Genomic DNA, 25,453 nt, shown 5'->3' with positions numbered 1-25,453 from the left:
TCATAGAATCGTATTCCAACAGGATTAGACAGGGTAGATTCAGAAAGAATGTTCCCGGTGGTGGGGGAGTCCAGAACTAGGGGTTACAGTTTGGGGATAAGGGGTAAACCTTTTAGAACTGAGGTGAGGGGAAATTTCTTCACCAGAGAGTAGTGAATATGTGGAATTCACTCCCACGAAAAGTAGTTGAGGCCAAAACGCTGTTTAATTTCACGAAGGAATTAGATTTAGTTCTAAAGGGATCCGGGGGTAGTGGAGGCAGGATCAGGGTATTGAATTTGATGATTAGCCATGATCAGAATGAATGGTGGAGCAGGCTCGAAGGGCCGAATGGCCTCCTCCGGCTTCTATTTTCTGTGTATATTTGAAGTAAATAGTCTTTTTCTTACCACTACAGGTGTCTTGTCTTTCATTTGTCCTCATTCCGGAGGTTGGCCGCGCTCTGAACAATCTTTCTCCACTGACATTTAATTAGTTAATTTAATTAATATCTATTTGAATTTGGTGGACTTTTCATTGTTAGATTGATGCCCTTAAGGGAAAGTGAGTGAGAGGGGTTGACAGGCTCTTTAACAGAAAACCAGTCCCTCTAAGGCCATTGGCAAAGGAGCCAGAGAGGGAGAAGAGATTTCATTTTTCACAGAGTTGTTCTGATCTGCCTGAAAGCAGATTCAATAGTATCTTTCCAAAGCGTAAGTACTTGAAAGGGAAGAATTTGCAGGGCTGTGGGGGAAGAGCAGAGCAGGTGGATGAATCGGAGTCCTTTCAAAGAAATAACAGGGGAATGATGGACCAAACGGATTCCTCCTGCAGCCTGTGAATTTGAGCCTCTTTTTGTGCAGGTTAAAAGGGACACATTTCATTTTAGCCCCTTCCCTGTTTATGTATTTAAAGAGAAGATATAACAATGTTTTCCTCGGTGTATTTTAAACATTGAAGTCTTGCATGACCGAATATAGTCAACAGCCTTCCTGTAGCCCTCTCTGGACACACCAAGAAAGCGTTTGACTGCTTAACAATAACAGGTTCCGCAATTGAAGAAAACAATAATTTCAAAAAAATGGCAGAGGAAAAACTGACCACCAAAATGGAAGCTAATAAAGAGAACCGTGAAGCTCAACTAGCAGCCAAATTGGAGCGCCTACGTGAGAAGGAAAAGAGGATGGAAGAAGTCCGAAAGAGCAAAGAGATCAAAGAAAGTGAAGACTAACATCCCCTCTTTTTTTGTTTGGAATTTGACCGTTTTCAAACATCCAAAGATTTTTTTTTTAAATGGCCAGTGTGTTAATGGGAACTCCAATTTGTAATACTGTGTACAATTACAAGCCAAAAGCTGACTAGAGGGAAACTTGTATTTTGTATGCTTGCTACCTTTTTTTGTAAGCATCCTTCGTGGGTCCCCCATCCCATGTAGATATATGGAGCTCCTGCATTTTTTTCTACAAAGTAGTGACTTCAATGGGATGCTGGTTTGGTTATTCCTTTTTGTGAAATGTATAATTTCCAGCATGCTTTACTGATGTTATATGTCTTGTAACTGTGTAAACCTGCCTAACTTGTTGCATCTGACTTAATTTCAATAAAACTGCACAATTGCAAAAAAAAAAACAATAGCAGGTTCCACTGAATATGATCTAACCACAACAACAAAACCTTGCATTTGTATAGCACCTTTAAACTTCCCCGAGAGCTTCACAAATGTGAATACCAAAGAGAATTTGACACTGAAACACAGAGATATTAGTTCAGATGACCAGTCACTTGGTCAGAGGTAGGTTTTAAGAAATGTCCTAAAGAAGCAAAAGAGATCGAGGGGCAGAGGTTTAAAACAGTCGTTAATTTAGTGGCAGTCAATGTAGATCAGGGAGTGCAGGGGGTGATCGGTGAATGGGACTCAGTGGGAGTTGGGACAGGGGCAGCAGAGTTTCTCTATTAAAGAAAACTGGGACAGTTTTGAAAACTGGGTCTGTACTTTTCCCATCACACTGCTTAGGTCTAAAGTCCAGCTGACATCACGGAGTTCCATTGGGATTGTGGAATCCACTGATGTCATAAAATGACATCAGCCTCTTTATGATTCCATAATCAGCTGACAGCAGACTGGGAGTGTGGGATTAGCTGATGGCAGCACATTCCTTAGTCATTGTACAGTGAGCAGAAATGATTCATTTTAAAAATTAATACATAGAATTTGTACTACATGTATACAAGGGGAGTTTAGTAAGTCTGAGTCTGAGTGGGAGATGGAGCGGAAGAAAGTCTGAGCAGCTGGGAAAAGAAGAACAAAAAGGCTGATTGGATCTCCAGAGGCGGGAATCCAGCAGTGAGAGATCCAGAGGCGGGAATCCAGCAGTGAGAGATCCAGAGGCGGGAATCCAGCAGTGAGAGATCCAGAGGCAGGGTATCCAGCAGTGAGAGATCCAGAGGTGGGGAATCCAGAGGCGGGAATCCAGCAGTGAGAGATCCAGAGGCGGGAATCCAGCAGTGAGAGATCCAGAGGCAGGGTATCCAGCAGTGAGAGATCCAGAGGTGGAGAATCCAGCAGTGAGATCCAGAGGTGGGGAATCCAGCATAGAGAGATCCAGAGATGGGGAATCTAGCCATGAGAGATCCAGAGGTAGGGAATCCAGCAGTGAGAGATCCAGAGGTGGGGGAAACCAGCAGTGAGAGATCCAGAGGCAGGAATCCAGCAGTGAGAGATCCAGAGGCAGGAATCCAGCAGTGAGAGAGCCAGAGGTGGGGAATCCAGCAGAGAGGTCCAGAGGTGGGGAATCCAGCAGAGAGATCCAGAGGCGGGGTATCCAGCAGTGAGAGATCCAGAGGCAGGGTATCCAGCAGTGAGAGATCCAGAGGCAGGGTATCCAGCAGTGAGAGATCAGAGGTAGGGTATCCAGCAGTGAGAGATCCAGAGGCGGGGAATCCAGCAGTGGGAGATCCAGAGGCGGGGAATCCAGCAGTGGGAGATCCAGAGGTAGGGTATCCAGAAGTGAGAGATCCAGAGGCAGGGAATCCAGCAGTGGGAGATCCAGAGGTGGGGAATACAGCATCGAGAGATCCAGAGGCTGGGACACTTTTTTTTTAATGATGTGGAGATGCCGGCGTTGGACTGGGGTGAGCACAGTAAGAAGTCTGACACCAGGTTTAAGTTCAACAGGTTTGTTTCAAACACAAGCTTTCGGAGCACTGCTCCTTCCTCAGGTGAATGGAGAGGTAGGTTCCAGAAACATATATAGAGACAAATTCAGAGATGCCAGACAATGCTTGGAATGCGAGCATTAGCGGGTAATCAAATCATTACAGATCCAGAGATAGGGGTAATCCCAGGTTAAAGAGGTGTGAATTGTCTCAAACCAGGACAGTTGGTAGGATTTTGCAAGTCCAGGCCAGATGGTGGTGGTGGGGGGGGGGGGGGGGGGGGGGGGTGGATGTAATGCGACATGAATCCAAGATCCCAGTCGAGGCTGCACTCGTGGATGCGGAACTTAGCTGTAAGTTTTTGCTCGGCAATTCTGCATTGTCGCATGTCCTTAAGAACGCCTTGGAGAACGCTTACCCGGAGATCAGAGGCGGAATGCCCTTGACTGCTGAAGTGTTCCCCGACTGGAAGGGAACATTCCTGCCTGGTGATTGTCGCACGATGCCCGTTCATTCGTTTTCGCAGTGTCTGCATGGTCTCGCCAATGTACCATGCTTCGGGACATCCTTTCCTGCAGCGTAAGAGGTAGACTACATTGGTCGAGTCGCAGGAGTATGTGCCACGTACCTGGTGCATGGTGTTTCCACCTGATGGATGGTGGTGTCCATGCCGATGATCTGGCATGTCTTGCAGAGATTGCCCTGGCAGGGCAAACCATTGTTTGCAGCAAATTACCCAGCCTTCAGAACAACGACCACGACACCACAAAACCCTGCCATGGCAATCTCGGCAAGACATGCCAGATCATCGACATGGATACCATCATTACACGTGGAAACACCAACCACCAGGTACGCGGCATTGTCATGGCGTCAACGGCATGGCGTCAAGGCCGCGCCGCCGAGAAGAACGGAGCTCCGCTCCTAGCCCTCTGGGTGGGGGTGGATTAGGTGCGGGGAGCGGGCTCCTAGGCCGTCGTGAAAGTCGGCCGATTTCACGACGGCCTTCGCTCTCTAACTGTGCCGAACCAACATTTTATTCAGTTCCATCATAACCTCCCTGCTCTGAAATTCTATGCCTCGCCTAATAAAGGCAAGTTTACTTTACCATCAAACTGAAAACGCCCAGACTTCATGTCGAGATTGTGAAGGCAGCCAATTCTCAAATTCAGCCAGGAACACATTCCCCACTCCCCTCAAGGGATCTGGTGTGCCGGCATACTCTGTCCGGCCCCAACTCTGAGTCAGTCAGAATAATCAACACCCCGTGCAACAGGATTTCGTATTCATACGAGCCCTCACTGGGTAGTTTGCCCCAACGAGCAAACGGATTCTCATCTCCGATTCCACTGTTCTCTCAAGGATGTTTCGCAGTTCATCAAAGTGAGCAGCAACAAGCTGCACCACGGAGCAGAGACTATCGGCCACAACATCCTTCCTAATGGCAGCCACCATCACAATGTCAACATCACAGCCGAGTTGTAGGCCTGCTCACCAGCAAAACCACCACTGCAAGCTGGGCCCACCCCAACCACTGAGTCCTCAACTCGGATCCTCATCGCTAAAGTCCAGCCAGGATCTTCCAGGGACATAGTACGAGGCACGTACTCCAAAAGCAAGTAATTATGTAATGTCCACCCAGATTAAAAACAAGGATTAAAAGATGAGAAGTGCCAGAGCTCGAGAAAATGCAGCCGCTTCCTGTGCTCACATGTCCACCCCCTTCCTTGCTTTGCAGTTCGATGAGGGTCAGAGTTCTTACTGCCCCCACCGGGGGTTGAAGGTAAGATGGTGGACAGCGCAGGCTGCGTGCCTGGAGCTGTTTCCCGGAGATCCAGCAGAGACTGCCCGCGTTCAATTCCCCAGGACAATATTACACGTGCTACCAGCTTGGGAAAGCCTTCCACCATTCCTCCGCGATGTTGAATAAAGGATAATTTTCCCAGGGCTGGAAGCTCGAGGCATTCAGTTGTAATCAGGGTTCCTTTTATTCTTCGAGACACTGGTTTCATGTTCAAACGTTTGCTTCAGAACAGTTAATGTGAGGCCATTGGCACCATTATTGAGGGTAGCCATGATGTTTGAAACAAACCTGTTGGATTGTAACCTGGTGTTGTAAGACTTCTTACCATTATTGAAGATTAGGATTTGCAACCAGATGGCTTTGTTGGTAACTGGTTGGGGCAGACAGACCCACTGTCTGCTGGGCCACTGTGTGGCTTAGCTGGAATGTTCATGTGATGGAAGATGTGTTACATTCCAGGACATCTGGGGTGTTAGCCTTTGTTCACTTTGAAACTACTCAGAAACTTCCAGAACCCAGCATGTGACCTGCTGGAACCAACCTGTCAGCTCAGCAATTGTACCTTCCGAAAATCATTAATAAAAATACTTTATATAGTAGCCCAGCTGACAGATATGTTTCATCTTCCGTCTTGATGGTGACGTACTTTTCATTGAAAGTTTAAAAAAATCTTTTTAACTTGTTACTTTCCTACCTCTGAACAGCTAATGAATCCTATGAATTGACCATTTGAAGTGTCCATTCTGGCTGGATGGTTAAGGCTTGTGAAACTTCATTCATTTTGCAATGGTAATTTCTTGTACCCCATAAATCAACCTGTCATTTGTGAATTTGCTGGTGTTTCTTGAGTGTGGATGACTGAGTGAATCCCTTCTCACAGTCAGAGCAGATGAATGGTCTCTCCCCGGTGTGAAGTCGTTGGTGTGACAGCAGGGTGGACGAACGACTGAATCCCTTCCCACAGGCAGAGCAGGTGAACGGCCTTTCCCCAGTGTGAATTCGCTGGTGCTTTTGCAGGTTAGATGAATCACTGAATCCCTTCTCACACTGAGAGCAGGTGAATGGCCTCTCCCCGGTGTGAATTCGCTGGTGTTTCCGCAGGGCGGATGACTGATTAAATCCCTTTTCACACACTGAGCAGAGGAACGGCCTCTCCCCAGTGTGAACACGCTCATGTTTCAGCAGGGTAGACGAATCAGCGAATCTCTTCCCACAATCGGAGCAGGTGAACGGCCTCTCCCCGGTGTGAACTCGGAGATGTCTCCGCAGCGTAGATGATTCAGTGAATGCCTGCCCACAATCAGGGCAGGTGAATGGCCTCTCCCCGGTATGGCGACGCCGATGGATTTCCAGCTGGGACGGGCAAATAAATCCCCTCTCACATTCTCCACATTTCCACGGTTTCGCCATGCTCCAGATGCCCCTGCCTCTCTCCCAGTTGAAAGATGATTTGAAGCCTTGTCCACAAATACATAGAACACAGTACGATCCCTCCCCGCTTTGTGAGTGGCGCAATGTCTTTTTCAGACTGTGTTAGTGTTTAAAGCTCTTTCCACAGTTTGTACAATGGAACCCGCTAAATTGGGTGTCTGTGTGTCTGTGTATCCCGGTGCTTTGGCAGTCACACTGATTTTTAAAATCTTTTGAAGCAGGAGGAATAGGCAAACATATCTCCTTCTAGATTCAAAAGCCAATGATATTCAGGTTAGTATGAACTGAGTGACTCGGTCAGATCTCAACTTGCGTTTGGTTTCCTCCATAAATTCTCTCCTTCCATTATCCTGTGAAAGGAATTTACAAGTGTCATTACTGCCAGTACAAGATAGAAATTCAGAACAGACAATTCTAGTTGATGTGAAATTTGTTTCCTCACTCGTGTACTGAAAAGCTATAAATCTTCATCCAACACATTCTCCCTCCATTCTCATTCTGCTGTACCTGATAATCATCTTCCAAATTCTACTGATGGTTCTGATTCAGGCTGATTGACAAATCTATGCTCACAGCTTCCTATCATGCAGGCTGCCAGACAGATGTATGTCCCTGGCCCAAGGATAGAACTGAACCCGGGTTCCTGGTGCTGTGAGGCAGCAGTACACCACTGTGGCTGCCCTCAAAGAGATCGATAGGCCAAGTGGCCTCCTTGAGGGCTGCACTGTAGCATAGTGGTTAGCACTGCTGCTTCACAGTGCCAGGGACACAGGTTCGATTCTGATCTTCGTTGACTTGATGTGTGGAGTTTGTACGTTCTCCCCTGTCTGTGTGGGTTTCCTCCCACAGTTCAAAGATTTGAAGGTTAGGTGGATTTGCCATGTTAAATTGCCTCTTGGTATTGTTACATCACCCTGCGGTCAATTCCAGTCCCACAGACCCAGAGTCCCAACACAAGTGAATTCTAAAGTATCCAAAATCTTTGGCCCTTGACTACTCCAATAACTTACAGGCATCAGATTTGTAAGTGAAACACAACAACTGTTTATTTATAACAAAGATAGAAATAAAACAAGCAATAATTATAATAGAATAATGGCCAGATAATCTATCAGTCCCCCCTTTTACCATCTGACCCTCCACCAAAACACACACAAGACGGAGACACGCAAAGGGAGGAGAAGGGGTAAAAATAATAAGAGGATGAATATGAAATGGAAGATGAGTGTTCTTGCTTCGGATGCTGATATTGTTGCAGCAGAAGCTGTCCTCCCAAGCCGAGGGGTGATTGTAACCGCCGGTTGGATCGCTAACGAGGATCTTTTGGCAGTAGCATTCAGCCAGAAGTCCCAGCTATAGGATTCCCAATGGGGAATCACTTTAACTTGTGTTAACCTGGGCCTTCACTCCAAACGAACAGCCTCAGTGCTGTGTAATTCTTAAGCTCTTGGTCTCACTTTCTCCCCAGCTTCAACTTGTGATTGAAACTGCACTGCTTTCCAGACTCACCAGAATGTCCCCGAGCTTAACTGAGGAAAATGGAGTATCAGAGAAGAATCTTCCACAACATCTTAGAAAGGTGTGGTAACCTTTCAGGGAGTGAAACTCAAAGAGTTCCCTCCAGCTCTGTCTTCAGGATTAAACACCCACAGGCTAGTTAGAAAGGGAAAGTTGGCGGATCCATTTACCTGGAGTGAGCTCCAGGTTTGACAGAGTTTTACCCTTTCATAGAACATAGAACAGTACAGCACAGAACAGGCCCTTCGGCCCTTGATGTTGTGCCGAGCAATGATCACCCTACTCAAACCCACGTATCCACCCTTTATCCGTAACCCAACAACCCCCCCCCCCACCTTACTTTTTAGGACACTACGGGCAATTTAGCATGGCCAATCCACCTAACCCGCACATCTTTGGCCTGTGGGAGGAAACCGGAGCACCCAGAGGAAACGCACGCACACACGGGGAGGACGTGCAGACTCCGCACAGACAGTGACCCAGCCGGGAACCAAACCTGGGACCCTGGAGCTGTGAAGCATTTATGCTAACCACCATGCTACCGTGCTGCCCAAGGCACTCAAGCCCAAGGCAGCCCAAGAAACTCATTCCAGAGAAAAACCTGACCAATTAGCACAACCCATTGATAAGGCCCAGCAATCTGAACCAGTCCATTGGCCGACAGCCAAGTCCATTAAGATGTGCCATCATTGATGTCAGACCAAATAGCATATCCTGCTGGAGATCCCTGTTTTACAATTAAAGGTGAAGTCCATCTTAAAGATATTGGCATATTGTTGTCCATATACAAATAATTAAATAGAATCATAAAAACATCATAGAATCCCTGCAGTGCAGAAGGAGGCCATTCAGCCCATCGAGTCTGCTCCAGCCCTTTGAATGAGCACTCTACCCTTTTACATTCTCTCTTCTACTCGCCTTAACCCCATAACCGAGAACCTAACCTGCACATCCCTGGACATTAAAGGGCAATTTAATGTGGCAAATCTACGGTGGCACAGTGGGTAGCACTGTTGCTTCATAGCTCCAGGGTCCCAGGTTCGATTCTCGGCTTAGGTCACTGTCTATGCAGAGCCTGCACGTTCACCCCATGGCTGCGTGGGGTTCCTCCGGGTGCTCTGGCTTCCTCCCACATGTCCCGAAAGATGTGCTTGTTAGTTAATTTGGACATTCTGAATTCTCCCTCTGTGCACCCGAACAGGTGCCAGAATGTGGCGACTAGGGGATTTTCACAGTAACTTCATTGCAGTCTTAACGTAAGTTTACTTGTGACAATAAAGATTATTACCTAACCTGCATATCTGTGGACTCCACATGGAGGCCGGAATTGAAACTGGGTCCCTGGTGCTGTGAGGCTGCAGTGCTAACCATTGTGCCGCCATGCCTTTCTAAATAGAAAAACAGAAATTAAAAGGGAAAGAAAGGGGCAGACAGGGATCAAGAAGAGGATCCTTACAATGTCCAAAAGGTTAGGTGGGCTTACAGGGGAGCGGGCATGGGCCGAGGTAGGATGCTCTTTCTGAGAGTCGGTGCAGAGTCATTCCTTTCCCTTCAATTCCTGCAAGTTAACAATTGAAGCCCAAAATGAGAAAACAAATAGAAAGCGGGAGAAAAGTGTTTTACTCACAGATGTTGCTCACAGGAGGAAGTATCAGTCTGTCCAGCTCAATTTTCATTTACACAAAGACCGCGCTGATTGACTGGAGGACCAGAGTCCTTCCGGTCCTCCAACACTTCCCATTGGCCAATGTCTCAGCATGCAGCTCGGGGGATAACCCGCAGCTTACCCTCTCCCTTGGACATGCGCAGTCGCAAGTCACGGGGGGAGGGGCGATCACCGTAGCGGCAGCCGGATGCGTGAAGTCGTGTCCGAGATGGGTGGGGGCGGGGCTAGGCCTGCGCTTTGGAACCTGAAGACGTCACCACGGAGCAGAGTGATTTCTATTGGCTGATTCAGGCAGGATTCCATTGTGACGCCACAATACGGAAGTTGAACAATGAAATTGCCTCTCAGCAACATCTGGGAGGAAATCAGTGTTTCCCCCTTTCCATTCCTCTTCTCATTCTGGGGCAAATTGGTGACTAAACCCTGAACTTCCTCTGGTAGCCACAGGTGACTGACCTTTTTGGGTTCTTGTGTATTGAAGGAATATAAACAATGTAATAATTATGGAGTCGATCAATCGCCTGTGTACCGTCACACCTTTTAATGCATTTTCCCCAATCCACCACATCTAATTTGTCCTTTAAACCTTCATAATTTCCTTTGTTCAAATTTAATACCCTGGCTGCAGATTGAAATATGTAAGTCTACCATAATCTGGTCACACATCTCTAAACGTTCTTTTACAGCAACATTATCAATTAACCCTTTATCATTACATAATACTCGATCTAAAACAACTTGTTCCCAGTCTGTTCCTCAATAAGGCAGCCTGCCTCAATGACTACCGACCGGTGGCTCTATAATCTGACATCAATAAATGTTTCGAATGTCTAGTCATGGGCCGGATCAATGCCAGCCTCCCAGACGGTCTTGATCCATTGCAGCTCCCCTAGCGCTGCAATCGGTCGACAGCAGATGCGATCTCTTTGGCCCTACAATCAACACTCAGCACCTTGACAACAAGGACACCTACATCAGATGTGTTCATAGACTACAGCTCCGCCTTCAACACCATTATCCCGACAAGACTAATCTCAAATAACGACGGGTCAGTCAACAGAAGGGAGATAGATCACATGGTTGCATGTGTACCGAAAACAACCTCTCTCTAAAAGACAGAAAGACCAAGGAACTGATCATCGACTTCAGGAATTGTAATACGACACATGCCCCCATCTACATCAATGGCTTTGAAGTGGAGATGGTCGATAGCTTTAAGTTCCTGGGGGTCACCATCACCAAGTCTGTCCAGGTCCACTCATGATGATGCAACAGTCAAGAAAGCCCAACAACGTCTCTACTTTCTACGGAAGCTAAAGAAATTCGGCATTTCTGCATCGACTATCACAAACATCTACAGATGTGCGATAGAGAGCATCCTATCCGACTGCATCACAGCCGGGTATGGCAAACGCTCGGTCCAAGATCACAAGAAAATATAGTGTGGTGAACTCAGCCCAACGCATCACATAAGCGTGCCACCCACACATTGATTCTGTCTACACCTCCTGCTGCCTCAAGAAGGCAGTCAGCATTGCCAGAGACCACACCCACCCAGGGTTCGCCCTCTTCCAGACCATTCCATCAGACAGAAGATACAGAAGTCTGAAGACCTGCACATCCAGATATAGGAACAATGTCTTCCCTAAAGCTAATAGACTCTCAACAACGCTCCCTCAGACTGATCTGTTTCCTGTAAGAACACTATTCACAATGCCCTATGCTGCTCTTGTTCATGTATTTTCTTTGTTTGGCAATTGTTCCGCACTGCAACCAATCACTGTTTGTCAACGTACCATTTGTCAATGTGACTCTGTCAATTATTCTTTTTGTCTACTGCGTATGTACTGAGTACATTCCCTTGGCCGTAGAAAAATATTTTTCACTGTACTTTGGTACGTGACAATAAATCAATCAATCAAACTCTGGCCCCATCTGCCCTCTCAGTTGGGTATAAAAGTTCCCATGATGTTATTCCAAAGAGCAGTGGAGTTCTCCCTTGTTTAGTGCTTAATATTTATCCCTCAATAGGCATTACTGCATGGCACTAAGGACCTGGGTTCGATCCAAGCCCCAGGTCACTGTGTGACGTTTGCACATTCAGATTAATGTCTCTCACAAGTCATCAATGAAGTGAATTATAAAGCATATTCTCACCTCTGATTATATAAATGTGGTTAAAAAGGTACAGAAAGGATTATCGAACATTGTATTTGATTTCAGCCCCAGGGAGGAGGGAGGAGTGTGCGGGACAGGGATTTACAGCTTTGGGGAAAGAAGAGAGGAAAAATGTTACCCAGAAACTGGAATTGTCTGCTCTGAATTTCAGTTACAGGGCATTAGGAGAGGACTTTCAGACTGGAAACACAAATCAAATATCACATCAAGCACCGACAATGTAATTCGGTTAATCAGGACCTGAATATCCTCAGACTATGAATGTGGAATGAGAAAGTTTCCTTTGTGGGAAAATATTCAAGCATCAGCATGACTGGAAAAACACTGAAACAGACGCGCACCCGAGTGAGAGTGTCCCAGTGAACTGACTGTGGAAACATCAGTGTGACTGGAAAAGCACCGAGACCCACACAACACACACCCGAGTGAGAGTGTCCCAGTGAAATGACTGTAGAAACATCAATGTGACTGGAAAATCACCGAGACAGACACGCACCCAAGCGAGTGTGTTCCAGTGAACTGACTGTGGAAACATCACTGTGACTGGAAAAGCACCGAGACCTATACAACACACACCCGAGTGAGAGAGTTCCAGTGAACTGACTGTGGAAAGAGCTTTAACCTGTTACACAGCCTGAAGGAAAGATCACACCATTCACTGCCGGGAGAAACCATCCATGTGTTTTGTGTGTGGCCGAGCTTCAACTGATTGTCAAAAGAGGAGAGGCACAAAGACACTGACTCCATGGAGATACCATGGAAACATGGAGATTGTGGCAGTGGCTGTTCGGCAGTTTAGTGCGAATCAGGTCAAAGGAGCAATGGGTGAGTTTCACAAACAAGATGAGCTCTGAGAGAGCATGATGGGAGACAGCAGGAAAAGAGGGGAAAGATGTGAGTTCAGAACTTTGGCAAGAAAGGACTTGAGGCAATTTTACTGAGTTGTTTAGTGGAAGAGGAGGAGCAGGGATTTTCACAGTAACTTCATTGCAGTGTTAATGTCAGCTTACTTGTGACAGTCATAAAGATTATTAGAATGAACAGAATCCGATTGTTTCAATGGGTGGAATTTTCCAGCCCTTACCGCTGGTTGGATCTTCCAGACTCACCAACCGCCTTGCGGCGTGGTCCCATGCGGCAGGACGGGTGAACCATGCAAAAGGCCGTAGACTTTGACAGGACTGGAAGATCCTGCCTGTGGCCAATGGGAAGCCACAGGAGAACCGAAAAACCCTGCCCAATCTGAGTGACAAAGAAGCCACAGGAGAACCGGAAAACCCTGCCCAATCTGAGTGACAAAGAAGCCACAGGAGAAGCCACAGGGGTGAAGGTGGAGGAACAGGGCAGAGGGAGAACTTAGGTTAGAGATATTAAAAAGACTCAACACACAGTATTTAACACAAATAATTGGCCGCAGAAAAATACTTGTCACTGTACTTCAGTGCATGTGACAATAAATCAAATGAATGGCCGACTTCTATTCCTTTTTTATGAATTTAGAGTACCCAATTCATTTTTCTAATTAAGGGGCAATTTACCATGGCAATCCACCTACCTGGCACATCTTTAGGTTGTGGGGGTAAGATCCACGCAAACATGGGGAGAATGTTCAAACTCCACATGGACAGTGACCCAGAGCCGGGATCAAACCTGGGACCTCGGTGCCATGAGGCAGCAGTGCTAACCACTACGCCACCCTGCTGCCCGAGCCTATTCCTATGGAATATTCATTGTTTTACAGAATGATACAGCACAGATTGAAACCATTCGGCCTAATATACCAGTGGTGGCTCTTTGAAACATCCATCCAATTAATTCCACAGTCAGGCTGGCTGAGCCAGAACAATGAATATCTGCTGTAGTAATCCGAGAGATTAATGGATGCAGTTGGATGCTTCAGAGGCGCTCGCTGCTTTGTGGAGAAAATTATTGACCTGTGTATTAAGCTATTTTAAAAGCTCACTGACATCAAAACAGAAAGTTCTGGAAAATCTCAGCAGGTCAGGCAGCATCTGTGGTGAGAGAAACAGAGTTAATGTTTCAATGCTAATATTACCCATCTTTGAACCTGAACTGGACACTCTTTTGTCCTTTATTCTGACATTAAAACTTCCTGTAATTTCTTTCTTTATCAAAACTATTACAAGTCCACTTGCAAAGATGATGGAGTCAAAGACCTTGGATAAAAATGGACTTCCGAGACAGTCTGGCCCGGTGGGCGAGTGGAAGGAGGGAAAAGCAGAGACAGATGATCAGACTGTCTCAATCTTAGTGACAAACTCCACGAGCTCCTCACGCTTGTTGTTGGAGATGAGGATGGAGGAGACGGAGAGGAGAGCCCTTCAAAAGGAACTAACTTGTTTTAGCGATATTAATAAGACTTAACACACTATAATTAACACAAACTGATTTTTATTCAGAATTTAATTCTTAGAGCTAGGTTGGAGTTTATGAACATCGGCAGCAACTGACCCCAATTAACGTGTTTCAGTCCAGGATGTGATTACCATAAAAATCCAATCACTGAAGTCACTTGTGAACTTGCTGGTGCATCAGCAGTTTGGATAACCGAGTGAATCCCCTCGGACACTCGGAGCAGGTGAACGGCTTCTCCCCTGTGTGAACTCACAGCTGTAGTGAGGCGAGAAGATAGTCTGAACCCAGTTCTACAGCGTGAACATGTTAAGGGGACATCAGTTATCCAGAATTGTTTTAAAACTCCTCACAGTCTGGATATTTAAATGGTCTCTCCCCAGTGTGAACTCACTGATGTCTCAGCAGATTGGAGGAATGTGCAAATCCCTTCTCACAGTGGAAGCAGGTGAACAGCCTCTCTCCAGCGAGAAATGTTGGTGTGGCTGCAAGTGGTGTGAGTGTGTCAGCCCTTTCCCACACTGGGAGCAGGTGAACGGTCTCTCCCAGTGTGAGTGCACTGATGGATTTTCAACTTGGATGGGTAATCAAATCCCTTCCCACAGTCTCGCCATTTCCATGGTTTCTCCCAGTGTGACTGCATTTATATACTGGCAGGCTAGATGATTGGCTGAAGCCTTGTCCACACACAGGACACGTGCGGTTCCTCTCCACTGTGAACGGTGCTTTTTCCTGCTATGTTCAAAATCTGATTCAGTTTCCGATAAATTCGGTAAGTGTTAGATGCTGATATGATGTTTGGTTTGTGTTTCCTAACTGCAAATCCTCTCTTTCAAAGACCAACTATATTAACACCTATAACTGAGCTGGAGTTATTTTTCAATTAAGCAGAAACAGACTCAGATGGACATGGTTCAGTCCTGAATATGATCACCAGCAAATTCCAATCACAACAGTTACTTATGAATTCGCTGGTGTTTCAGCAGGTTGGATGACTGACTGAATCCCTTCCCACACAGGGAGCAGGTGAATGGCCTCTCCCCAGTGTGAATATACCGATGTGCAAGTAGGTGGGATGATTGAGTGAATCCCTTCCCACACTGGGAGCAGGTGAACGGTCTCTCCCCAGTGTGAACTCGTTGGTGTCTCAGCAGATTGGCTGAATGAGTGAATCCCTTCCCACACTGGGAGCAGGTGAATGGCCTCTCCAGAGTGTGAACTCGCTCGTGTGTCCGCAGGGTGTATGAGTGAGCAAATCTCTTCCCACACTGGGAGCAGATGAACGGCTTCTCCCCAGTGTGAACCCGTTGGTGTAATGCTAGGTTGGATGACCGATTGAATTCCAACCCACACTGAGAGCAGGTGAATGGCCTCTCCTGAGTGTGAAGTCGCTGGTGTCTCAGCAGAGTGGATGTGTGAGTAAATCCCTTCCCACACTGAGAGCAGGTGAATGGCCTCTCCCCAGTGTGGCTGCGTCGATGAGTTTCTAGCTGGGATGGGTAATTGAATCCCTTCTCACAGTCCCCACATTTCCATGGCATCTCCCTGTCCTGACTGCAATTATGTTCCAAAAGGCCAGATGATTGGCTGAAGTCTTGTCCATACACAGAACACATCAACGGTTTCCCCCCACTGTGATCGGTGCTTTTTTCTTCCATGTTCAAATTACGATGATGTTTAGGTTACAATAAATTGGCCGTCTCCATCAGATTCTGATATCATTTTCGATTAAAGTTTCCTGACTGCAAATCCTCCTCTTCTAACACCCTGTGAAATTGATTTGAAACAGAATAAAGGGAGTGAGAGAAACCACAAAAACACAAAGGCAAGTTGTGAAATTGAGCTGAATGAATCTGGTCATTTGTGGGGCCGGCACGAAGAAAAAGTGACCACGAAAACTGCTGGATTGTTGTAAAAACCCAACTGGTTCACGAATGTCCTTCAGGGAAGGGAATCTGCCAAAGTTGAGTCCCACTCACTTACCCATCACCCCTGTGCTCATTGACCTACATTGGGCCCTGGTTAAGCAGTATCTCAATGGAACATTCCCATCCTTGTTTGCAAATCTTGCTCTATCCTATTTTCAGCTGCACAGATGTTTAAATCTTTAACCACAGGTCAAACAGAAACACTTACATTTAGGTCCTCATGAACTGAGTGACTGTCAGATTTTGAAGTGAATCTTGGTTGAGTTTTCTGAGGGAGGGAGAGCGAGCGAGAGAGATAAAGAAGGGATTTTATATGTCGAAAGCTGGTAGCCCTCACCCTCCACGGGCGTTTTGCATTGTTTTTTGAGAGTCACACCAGCTCCAGAGACATGGAATCCCTCACAGGTAACACAGCAGAGCACTAAAAGCTCAAAATTGTTGATAAATGCTCAGAAATACTGAGCTGTGAAGCAGTTTCATTGTTTTCAATATTAAAATGTCCCACTGTAGCCTGCAGCTGGATAGATATCAGCAACTCTGGAGTCGGAGGAAAAGGTTCCTAGTTGAGGAAATATCAGGGGGTGATGTCACCGTGCAAGTGTCGGTGCGTGATGACATCACAGACAGGAAGACAGAACATCTGGATCTGTGCAAACCACATATTATGGAGGATGTGACGGTCCTTGAGAGAGTGCAGGGGAGACTTACCAGAATAGTTCCAGGAATGAGGGATTTTAGTTGCAATGTTAGGTTGGAGAAACTGCGGTTGTTCTCCTTGGAAGAAAGGAGATTGATTTAGGTACAAGTTTCTGATTGATCTCTGTAAAGTAGTTAAAGAAACGTTGCTCCTTCCAGTTGATTGCAAAAGGATTTCAGGACACAGATTTAAGATTTGGAGCAAGATCTACAGGGTGATATGAGGCAGAAATTTTACAGTGAGTGGTAATGACTTGGAACTCAATGCTTACACTGAAAGTGCAATAATATCCAGGTCCTGATGAATTGAGTGATGCTGCAGGAGTTCGATGTCAGGATTCGCTTGTGTTTCCTGCCTGCAAATCCTTTTCTAATACCCTGAAAATGAAAGTTACAAAAGCCATCTTTGTCAGTCCAAACAAGAAATTCAGGAAAAAAGTAAACCTATTCTTGGCTTGAGTTTGCTTTGTGTAAATCCTCCCTTTCTAACCCCCTGTAAAAGGATTTTCCAAAATTAATCACTGGCAGTCCAGGATAGAAATTCACAACATTCTCTCCTCCTGCTCCCTGGTCCAGGATGAACGCTCATACTCCCTGCTACACTTTGCCCCTCCATGTCATCAGCAGTCCCTCTATTCGAGGATGATGTTTACTCAGGGTAGGTTGAGAGATTTGACAGGTTCTTCATGTGACTCGACACAGTCGTAGATCTTTGGACACATGGAGGAGAATAGCCCAAGAGGTAGTGAGAACTGAAAAGCAGAACGTCTTTCTCTTCTTTTCCTGCTCTGCTTCAACAATAAGACGTTGGGACTCAAAGGCTAATGTAGATTGATGGTTGGCTTCATTCTGAACGTAGGGAAACAAATACCTCCCAAAACAATCACCTCCTTCAACACATCCCAAAAGACATGCTGTTAGGAGAGTTGGACATTCTGAATTCTCCCTCTGTGTACCCGAACAGTGCAGAAGGAGGCCATTCGGCCCATTGAGTCTGCACCAACCCTTTGAATGAGCGCTCTACCCATTTACATTCTCTCATCCATCCGCCTTATCCCCCATAACCAAGAACCTAACCTGCACATCCCTGGACATTAAGGAGTAATTAAGCTTGGCCAATCTACGGTAGCACAGTGATTAACACTGTTGCTTCACAGCGTCAGGGTCCTAGGTTCGATTCTTGGCTTGGGTCACTGTCTGTGCAGAGTGTGAAGATGTGCTGTTAGGTAATTTGGACATTCTGAATTCACGCTCTGTGTACCCCAACAGGCGCTGAAATGTGGCGATAGGGGATTTTCACAGTAACTTCATTGCAGTGTTAATGTATGCCTACTTGTGATGATAAGGATTATTCTTTTTTTAAAAACATTGCCTCCAACAAAGATGGCGGCTCCACATGCGCTTTACCCCAATAAAAGTGGTGGCCGTTCACCCGGGTCGAACATGAGGATCTGCAGCCCCGCTCGGTACAAATTGGGTCAGGTAAGCTCTTTTCCCAGATTTGCAGCTCACACAACATGTTTACGGAGCTTTTCCGCCTAACCACATGCTTCTTCGCTCCCTCCGCCCCGTCAATTGCGTCTTCCGATTTTAGATCTCAACAAGGAGCTGCTGTCCATCGCCATTACCCACAGTGCGCATGCTTCAATCAAGTCCAGTCCCGCCCCTCATTCACTCCGATTGGTTGGAGGACCAGCAGCGCTCGGTCGGTCCTCCAGCCCCACCCATGCTCTTCCTATTGGTCCAGAGCTGTCGTCAATCACCCGGGCATTGTGACGGTTCCAGATGGTGAGAGCGGCCACAGGCTCAGGCTGACTGGCTGATTGTCCAATAATAAGTGAGAGTCTCAGTGGGACAATCAGACAATAATAGTGGAGATGGGGCCCAGAGGAGAAACAGCAAAGGATTCACTCAATTTGAGAGTAAGAAACAGTTCATAAGTTCATAAGATATAGGAGCAGAATTAGGCCATTTGGTCCATTATTATTATAAGTGAGTCTGATCCGCCATTCTATCATGGCTGTTCCTCATCTGTCACCTCATCTGCAGAGCAGGAGCTGGATTGCAAAATCAGCTAGAGCATCTCCTCCCTAGAACACATGACCTAGGAGCAGGAGTAGGCAATTTAGCATCCAGAGCCTAAACACCTTCAATTTTGATCATGGCTGATCTCGTCGTGGCCTCAACTCCAATGTTCTGCCCGTTCTCCATAAACCTTTATCCCCATTACCAATTAAATCTGTCTAACTTCTCCTTAAATTTACTCACTGTCCCTGCATCCACCGCACTCTGGGGTAGCGAATTCCACAGATTCACAACCATTTGGGAGAAGTAGTTTCTCCTCAAGTCTGTCTTAAATTTTCTACCTCCTTAATATGGTCTTAAGAAAGCAAAAAGGGAGCATCACAGAGAGGCCACAAAAACAAGTAGACAGGTTGTGACATTGGGCAGAATCGATGGGACCAGCATTAGAAAAGGAGATCATGAAACTGCTGGATTATTGTAAAAACCCAACTGCGATGTTAATATCCTTCAGGGAAAGGTACCTGCCATCAGCTCTGAACCTACACAAGAGTTTGCCAGGACATTAACAGAACCTGTCACTCCACCAGCTACAAAGACGAGGGCACCGGTGCAGACAAACACCATCACCTACAAATCCTCTTCCAGTCACACATCATTCTGAGTTGGACATATATCCCTGTTCCTCCATCGTCAGTGAATGGAAATTCTACAATTCTACCAAAATGTATTTTGGAACACCTTGGTAGCTTGAAACACTCAATGGACATACTTGTTAATCAAACAATGCTGTATTCTATAGCAATGTTGGAACAACGACTGCTGAACAACCAATTTCTCCTGGAACCTACCTCCCTTTAGTGTCCCGCATTGGAAATTTGCAGACCCAACAAGACCACTGTGGTTTGGACCCGTGGGAAAGACGAGAACGAGGTGACACACTTTAAGAATTAAACATGGGGGGAGGGGGGGGGGGGCAGCACGGTGGCACAGTGGTTAGCATTGCTGCTTACAGCACTGAGGACCTGGGTTCGAATCCTGACCCTGGGTCACTGTCCGTGTGGAATTTGCACATTCACCCCTTGTTTGCGTGGGTTTCACCCCCACAACCCAAAGATGTACAAGTTAGGTGGATTGGCCATGCTAAATTGCCCCTTAATTGGAAGAAATAATTGGGTACTCGAAATTTATTTTAAAAAGAGAATGAGAGATGGGGAGAACATGAAGGCTAAAATGAGGATAATTTTTTCCCCCCGAAGTTAGTGGAATTCACTTCCCAGAGAACAGTAGAGGCTGGGGCATTGAATTTATTTAAGGCAGGGATAGACAGATTTTTGATAGACAAGGGAGACAAGGGTTCTGGGTGCAGGGGTTGGTGGTGCAGACAGGCAAGGGGAACCGAGACCACAACCAATTCAGCCCTGATTTTATTGAATGGTGGAACAGTCTTGGAGGGCTGGATGGCCTGTTTCTGCTCCTAAATCATAGTCAAATGGGTAAAACCCAACAGTATCTCCTCCATCTCCACTTCAGCCCAAATTGCTTTGCATCCAATGCCCATTCTAATTGAACCCTGCTCTTAATTGGTCTGCCCAGCTTTTCTGTACCTGTGCATTCAGTCTTTTGGATTAAGAGATGTATTCACACACACAACTGTTTTTTAGGTTGAACTGTGCTCCTTGGGAGAGGTGTACTTTCTTTCTCGCTCTCTTCCGCCGTGCCCCATATCGGTGTGTGCTTTACCAGTGGTCTGTGCTGCCCATTTGGGAGCATTTCTGCTGGTGTGGTGGTGGTGGCTTGAAATCTGGTGGTTTTGTTTTATTGTTGATTATTCATTGGTTTCTATTTTATAACAATAACTTTTATTTTCACAAGTCGGCTTACATTAACTGCAATGAAGTTACTCTGAAAATCCCCTAGTCGCCACATTCCGGCCCCCGTTCTGGTTCACTGAGGGAGAATTCAGAATATCCAGTTTTGGTGTATTGTGGATATTTTTATGTATTGCTGATTGTTTTGTATTCAGCTCTGTTCTTTTGTAATATGGAGTTGTTCATAAACTAAACTAAAATTCGCCTATGCAGGGAATTCTGGGTAGCATGGTCCACCATTTAAATGGAAGAAAGGAGAAAGATGATGTGTCAAAATCATAGAAAAGAAGAAAGATATAAAACAACTAACATAATTCGCTTCCATTCCCCATCAGTATCAGCCAAAGTTAATATATTCATTGCAATCAAGTACTTTGACTTAAATCCTTAAGTTTATCAATTGAATCATGTTTCTTTAACTGTATTTCTGAATTCAGATTCATGTCCTCATTTTTTTCCTCCTCTGAGCCTCTGAACTCTATCAGACAGAGTAATGTAGGAGAGTGGACTCTGATTGTCCTGGGAAACAACAGCAAGAGGATCCCAGAGGCCAGAAGGGCAAGGGAGCCGTGAGGTCTGTCACCAGACTTGAGGGCTGGAACCCGAGTGAATGTAATTTTTTTAATAGTGTCACAAGTAGGCTTACACTGCAATAAAGTTACTGTTCGGGTACACTGAGGGAGAATTCAAAATGTCCAATTCACCTAACCTGTGGACTGTGGGAGGAAACCTGAGCACCTGGAGAAAACCCACACAGACACGTGGAGAACATGCAGATTCAGCACAGACAGTAACCCAAATGGGAATCAAACCGGGGTCCAACAATTTATATTTTAAAAATGTCTTCCAACAACTGAGCAGTTTGCTATTGGTTAGTACTTTGATTTCCTGAAGCTCCTGTTTTGAGTTTTTGACAGTTCTATGCCAAGTGGGGTGTTTAAATGCCTTTCATCTGCCTCTCTGCATATCGATGTTCATTAAAGAACAAAGAAAATTACAGCACAGGAACAGGCCCTTCGGCCCTCCCAGTCTGCGCCGATCCAGATCCTTTATCTAAACCTGTCTCCTCTTTTCCAAGGTCTACTTCCCTCTGTTCCCGCCCATTCATATACCTGTCTAGACGCTTCTTAAATGATGATATCGTGCCCGCCTCTACCACCTCCGTTGGTAAAGCGTTCCAGGCACCCACCACCCTCTGCGTAGAAAACTTTCCACGCACATCTCCCTTAAACTTTCCCCCTCTCACCTTGAAATCGTGACCCCTTGTAACTGACACCCCGACTCTTGGGAAAAGCTTGTTTCTGTCCACCCTGTCCATACCTCTCATAATTTTGTAGACCTCAATCAGGTCCCCCCTCAACCTCCGTCTTTCCAACGAAAACAATCCTAATCTACTCAACCTTTCTTCATAGCTAGCACCCTCCATACCAAGCAACATCCTGGTGAACCTCCTCTGCAACCTCTCCAAGGCATCCACATCCTTCTGGTAATGTGGCGACCAGAACTGCACGCAGTATTCCAAACGTGGCCGAACCAAAGTCCTATACAACTGTAACATGAGCTGCCAACTCTTGTACTCAATACCCCGTCCGATGAAGGCAAGCATGCTGTATGCCTTCTTGACCACTCTATCAACCTGCGTTGCCACCTTCAGGGGACAATGGGCCTGAACTCCCAGATCTTTCTGCACATCAATTTTCCCCAAGATCCTTCCATTGACCATATAGTCCGCTCTTGAATTTGATCTTCCAAAATGCATCACCTCGCATTTGCCTGGATTGAACTCCATCTGCCATTTCTCTGCCCAACTCTCCAATCTATCTATATTTTAGGATACATAAATTATTCTCCCCGTGTCTGTGTGGGTCTGATGCCACAACCCAAAGATGTGCAGGGTAGGTGGATTGGCTACACTTAAAAGGATACACAAATTGATTTCCCTCTCATTAGATATCTATTTTCCAATATTAGATGGATATGGTTTCCTACATCGATGCTACGACCAAGAAAGCATAACAGCGCCTATACTTTCTGAGGAAACTCTGGAAATTCAGCATGTCCATGTTGACTCTTACCGGTTTTTACAGATGCTGCATAGAAAACATCCTCCTGGCTGCGTCACAGCCTGCTGTGACAACTGCTCAGCACAAGACCATCAGAAACTACAGAGATCCATGAACACAACCCAGTCAATCACGCAAACCCGCCTCCCATCCATTGATTCCGTCTACATCCCCCACTGTCTTGGGAAAGTGGGCAGCTAATCAAAGACTCCTCCCATCGGACAGGAGACACAAAGGTCTGAGATCACGCATTAACAGATCCAAAACAGCTTCTTGAACGCTGTTATCACACTCCTGAATGACCCTCTTATGGACTGATCTGATCTCTCCATGAACTTCTCGACTGAATAATGCTGCACTCCGTATGCTTCATCCGATATTTGTGTCTATGTATTTACATTGTGTATCTGTTGTATATCCTCTGTTTTTCATTTAAGGAATGATCTGTCTGGATTGTACGCAGAACAAGGCGCTGGATTCTCCGATCCCCGACACGGAAATCGTGTTCGGTGACGGGGCGGAGAATCTGTTTTGACGCCGAAATCGGGATTGGCACCGGTATTCGGAAGCTCTGCCCCCTGAAAATCGGTGTATTCGAGGAGTACGCCGCACACGGCATGGCCTGAAGCCATTGCCGGAGGACCGCCCCGCAATGCTCCATCTCCGACCGGTCGAGTTCGCGACGACGTTGGATTCTCATGGTCCCAGCCGTTCAGCAACCTTGCATCATATTCAGTCGGGGAAGGGCCGATCCGCGAGCAGGGGGGGGGCTTCAATTGGGAGTACTGCAGTGGGGAGGTCCGGGGCATGCGAGCTGCCTAAGGGGATACTACTTTTGCGGTCCGGGTCTGCGGGCATAGTCTGCCTTGAAGCACAGCGAGGCCGCTGCTTGTCTCACCCTGTGCATGCGTGGCCACGGATCCGGCAATCCTCCAGGCTGTATCAGAAGCTAGAGATGGGAGCTATACGCTGCCTCCCTGCTAGCTCCCGCCTCCCCCTCCCCTGGAGCAGGGAATCGGTGGCTGTTTTGTGCCAATTTTCCTCGCGTTAAACACCACCGCTTACATGCTGGCGTGGGAACTTGGTCCAGCCCAACACATTTCATTGTACCTCAATGAAAATTAATTTATATTCCCCTTCGTTCTGGTTTATAATTGATTGCCTGCACACTTGGATTTATGTATAATTTTCATCCCATCCATCCAATCTTCAAATCATAGCAAACAAAAATCACTAATCACTAATTGGGATGATGAATGGCGTATTCATTACCCGGCATTCCCCGCGGTGGTGAATGTCCCCTATCGACACCGCAGGACAGCAGTGCGCAGGCGCATTGCCTGGGAGTAGTTAGAGCATGCTCGGGGTGTGATGGCGCCTGGGAAAGAGACGCTTCTTTGTCTCCTGGGCAGCGGGTAAGGATGTGGAAATCCGAACGAAGCGATCAAACCAGCTCTGGAGGGAGAGAGTTTTTAAACACCGCGTGAAGGCCCTAAACCAGGAACACGTACCTGTGGGTCCTGCGTTTGCAGCTTCGGGTCTTTTCCCCGATAACAGGCCTAGTTTTACGGCCGCCATCTTGATTCAGATGGAGCGGTGCGCATGCGGGTTTGCGGTGACGTCAATAATGGGCGGCGCTTCATAGTTCATAGTCTGTTCCAGGCCAGGTCCTAGTGCCCGAAATTGCAAAAATACCGAGGCTGCAGTGCCCCTCATCTTGATTCATTTGTTTGTCAAGTTAAAAGGGTGATCTCTTTCCCAATGTTCCCAATTGAAGGCCTAATTTCCCCAGGAGATGGTTGACATTTCAGGGAAAGTAAATTAACATTGGGCAGAGATATACCTAATGTAGCGGCATGGTTGCACAGTGGTTAGCACTGTTGCTTCACATCGCCAGGGATCTGGGTTCGATTCCCACTAGGGTCACTGTCTGTGCGGAGTCTGCACGTTCTCCCCGTGTCTGCATGGTTTCCTCCCGGTGCTCCGGTTCCTCACACAAGCCCTGAAAGACGTGCTGTTTGGTAATCTGGAGATTCAGAATTCTCCCTGTGTACCCAAATAGGCGCCGGAATTTGGCGACTCGGGGCTTTTCACGAACTTCATTGCAGTGTTAATGTAAGCCTACTTGTGACAGTAAAAAAGAATATGATGTTCTGAAGGTTAGTCTTTGGCTTTCTCTACACAGGGAGCAGCAAGTAGAACAAAGAACATAGAACGATACAGCGCAGTACAGGCCCTTCGGCCCACGATGTTGCACCGACATGGGAAGTCAAAAACTAAAGGCCATCTAACCTACACTAAGCCATTATCATCCATATGCTTATCCAATAACCTTTTAAATGCCCTCAATGTTGGCGAGTTCACTACTGTTGCAGGTAGGGCATTCCACGGCCTCACCACTCTTTGCGTAAAAAACCTACCTCTGACCTCTGTCCTATATCTATTACCCCTCAATTTAAGGCTATGTCCCCTCGTGCTAGCCACCTCCATCCGCGAGAGAAGGCTTTCACTGTCCACCCTATCTAACCCTCTGATCATTTTGTATGCCTCTATTAAGTCACCTCTTAACCTCCTTCTCTCTAACGAAAACAACCTCAAGTCCATCAGTCTTTCCTCATAAGATTTTCCCTCCATACCAGGCAACATCCTGGTAAATCTCCTCTGCACCCGTTCCAAAGCTTCCACGTCCTTCCTATAATGAGGCGACCAGAACTGTACGCAATACTCCAAATGCGGCCGTACCAGAGTTTTGTACAGCTGCAACGTGA

The 25,453-nt window shown here is 46.5% G+C and overlaps 2 protein-coding genes across 4 annotated transcripts; both read right to left on the bottom strand.

Annotated features, from left to right (window-relative positions):
* Nucleotides 1–3,919: 3,919 nt before the first annotated feature.
* LOC119959536 (gastrula zinc finger protein XlCGF71.1-like) lies at nt 3,920–9,555 on the bottom strand. Its single transcript, XM_038787760.1, has 2 exons — nt 9,516–9,555; nt 3,920–6,720 (listed from the first exon to the last, which is right to left on the bottom strand). The coding sequence occupies exon 2, from the start codon at nt 6,347–6,349 to the stop codon at nt 5,759–5,761; it is 591 nt and encodes a 196-aa protein (XP_038643688.1). The 5' UTR covers nt 6,350–6,720; nt 9,516–9,555; the 3' UTR covers nt 3,920–5,758.
* Nucleotides 9,556–14,127: 4,572 nt separating this feature from the next.
* Nucleotides 14,128–24,275, bottom strand: LOC119959535 (gastrula zinc finger protein XlCGF7.1-like). Of its 3 annotated transcripts, XR_005459220.1 has the most exons (3): nt 24,197–24,266; nt 17,002–17,107; nt 15,191–15,872 (listed from the first exon to the last, which is right to left on the bottom strand). XR_005459220.1 is itself a non-coding variant. In XM_038787757.1 (2 exons), the coding sequence occupies exon 2, from the start codon at nt 15,761–15,763 to the stop codon at nt 15,062–15,064; it is 702 nt and encodes a 233-aa protein (XP_038643685.1). In that variant the 5' UTR covers nt 15,764–15,872; nt 24,197–24,275; the 3' UTR covers nt 14,128–15,061. The 3 variants fall into 3 exon arrangements, 2 of the variants coding, with proteins under 2 accessions (XP_038643685.1, XP_038643687.1); XM_038787757.1 differs by lacking the exon at nt 17,002–17,107 and having other exon boundaries at nt 14,128–15,872; nt 24,197–24,275; XM_038787759.1 differs by lacking the exons at nt 17,002–17,107; nt 24,197–24,266 and adding an exon at nt 18,273–18,296 and having other exon boundaries at nt 14,128–15,872.
* Nucleotides 24,276–25,453: the final 1,178 nt, after the last annotated feature.

This window comes from Scyliorhinus canicula, unplaced genomic scaffold, assembly GCF_902713615.1.
Source record: "Scyliorhinus canicula unplaced genomic scaffold, sScyCan1.1, whole genome shotgun sequence".
NCBI classification, from domain to species: Eukaryota; Metazoa; Chordata; class Chondrichthyes; order Carcharhiniformes; family Scyliorhinidae; genus Scyliorhinus; species Scyliorhinus canicula.
The sequence above is the reverse complement of the archived record's forward strand: the minus strand, read 5'-3'. Positions and strand labels throughout refer to the sequence as shown.

Excerpts from the sequence above, each read along its gene's own strand:
- LOC119959536 (XM_038787760.1), bottom strand. The coding sequence starts at position 6,349 with ATGGCGAAACCGTGGAAATGTGGAGAATGTGAGAGGGGATTTATTTGC.
- LOC119959535 (XM_038787757.1), bottom strand. The coding sequence starts at position 15,763 with ATGGAAGAAAAAAGCACCGATCACAGTGGGGGGAAACCGTTGATGTGT.